Below are 2,101 nucleotides of genomic sequence, written 5' to 3'. Positions count from 1 at the left end.
GCAGGCTACTCAAGCACAAACAAAACAATGATGACAGTAACAACAAAAAAAATCCCAAAAGAAACCTAAACTCTCTCTCCTTGAGTCCATTCCAATTCATGGTAACCATTTAAGACATAGTAGAACTGCTCCACGAAATTTCCAAGGTTGTAAGTCTTTAAGGAAACAGATTACCTCATATTTCTCCTGTTGTCAAATTTGAACAGCTGACCTCTCACCTAGCAGGCAATGCTTTATTCACCATACCACCAGCCAAATGGAAATATCTGAAACAAGTCATGGATGCTCTTCACCACAACAGACTCCAGGCCTCAGGCAGTAGGACTTCCCATTGAGGAAAACTAGATGAGCAAGATGGATCTAATCTTTCCCCACATCCTGAACAAGTTTGGGAAGACAAGGAACCCTAAGCCGGGTTGAACAAACTGAGATAACGTTTTTATGAACATTCTTTTCCTGCTGCCTCTGATGACAGAGATCTGAGTGGGGCCCCTCCCTGTTGAGGTCTGATGAGAACTCAGAGGGGAAAATGGAGTCTGATTAACAGGCATCCCAAGCAGTGACTCAAACCATCGGCAATTTCAGAGGAAGCTCGTTATGGTTGACTCTACAATTAAGACCGGAGCCCACGTGGCCAGTCAGCCCTGCAAGAGGCTGGGCCAAACACTGTATAAAAGTCCCCACCTTACTGGGATCCCCAGCCTCCATCCTTTGCTGAGTCTTGTTGAAGATCAGGTAAGTGGGCATTACTACCCTCTCCCTCTGGCTGCTTCTCCTGGAAGCTTCTGTCCTCTCACTTCTCTGGGCTCTACTTTCTAATGATTTTTTTAAGTGATTTACCACTTCTTGGACTTCTCAAACCACCCAGTTAGTTATATTTAGTATCTAGGATCCGATTTTTTTTAATTTTCAAATTAATTAAGCAATGGAGAAAGAAGAAAAAGAAATGTATTGGGATGAGGGTTTGAGGCTACGGCCATCCAGACAGAAGCTATGAGAAAAAGATCTACCTAGATGCTGGGGTAGGGCTACAAAAGTTCCCACTCTCTCCTCTTCATAGCCCAGATCCTAACCAGATACTTAAAAAAAAAATCATGTTCCCCCCACTCAGATACTTTTAAATCAGATGATTTTAAATCTTGTGTTTGTTTCAGGTTCTGAAAACCACCTGAAGATGTCGTTTAATGAGCAGCAGTGCAAGCAGCCCTGTGCGCCTCCTCCATGTCTTCAAAAGACGAAAGAGCAGTGCCAGGCCAAGGCTGAGGAGGTCTGCCTCCCCCAAGTCCAGGACCCCTGCCAGGAGAAGTGCCCAGCACAAGCTCAGGAGACAGTGCTTCCTCAGTGTCAGGAGTCAAGCCAAGAACCATGCCCCCAGCAAGGGCAAGAACCATGCCTACCTCCGTGCCAAGACCAATGCACACCTCAGAGTGTGGATCCATGCCCAGAGCCATGCCAGACAAAATGTGTGGAAGTTTGCCCACAGAAATCCCAAGAGAAGTGTCATGGCAAAGCCAAGTAGCAGCTCATTGGGCAATTGAAGGTCAAGAAGATGGCCAACAGATGAAAACCCAACTCCCATCCATGCTAAGGTGAAGTTCTCCTGCAGTTACTTCTGAATGCAATGTAGCTTCTTGCCTCTTGGCTTCCTCACTATTCCAGGACTTAATTCACATCTCTGAAAATAGTTCTCTCTACATTTCATCAGCCTGTGTGAATAAATACTGTTCTCCCAGTCTGATGGAAGGTCTCAAATGTCAGAATGTTGTCCTTGCCAAGGGAGACCACAGAAGCCTAACATAGCTCGCTGGGGTCAAACATTCCCTCAGCTCTGGGTGTGTACCAGCCAAGTACGCATTTAGTCATCTATCTTTCAGTGTTAGACTCAAAACCAACCAAATTTCAATGGACTTTGCACCTACCACCTTATCACCACCGTTGCCATGGTTGTTTGGAAGAAACAGTCAGTGGCATTGCCAAAGTGAAAAGTTGTATAACTCTGCATCCTAAAAAGAAGAGTGAATAAATGGACAATGGAATTCTGGTTGTGTTTTTAAAATAGAAAACAAAAATATGTAAAATATATGCTGTCTATAAGAAAACA

At 44.5% G+C, this 2,101-nt stretch overlaps 1 protein-coding gene across 1 annotated transcript; it reads left to right on the top strand.

The window, feature by feature from the left end:
- Positions 1-1,174: 1,174 nt before the first annotated feature.
- Positions 1,175-1,519, top strand: PRR9 (proline rich 9). Its single transcript, XM_006895893.1, has one exon. The coding sequence runs from the start codon at positions 1,175-1,177 to the stop codon at positions 1,517-1,519; it is 345 nt and encodes a 114-aa protein (XP_006895955.1).
- The last annotated feature ends 582 nt before the right edge of the window (positions 1,520-2,101 follow it).

The sequence above is a fragment of the Elephantulus edwardii genome, unplaced genomic scaffold (assembly GCF_000299155.1).
Source record: "Elephantulus edwardii isolate Elephantulus edwardi_28Jun2011 unplaced genomic scaffold, EleEdw1.0 scaffold00176, whole genome shotgun sequence".
Taxonomy (NCBI): Eukaryota; Metazoa; Chordata; class Mammalia; order Macroscelidea; family Macroscelididae; genus Elephantulus; species Elephantulus edwardii.
Note: the sequence above shows the minus strand (reverse complement) of the source record. Positions and strands in the feature narration are given on the sequence as shown.

Coding starts and splice junctions, on each gene's coding strand:
- PRR9 (XM_006895893.1), top strand. CDS start 1,175: ATGTCGTTTAATGAGCAGCAGTGCAAGCAGCCCTGTGCGCCTCCTCCA.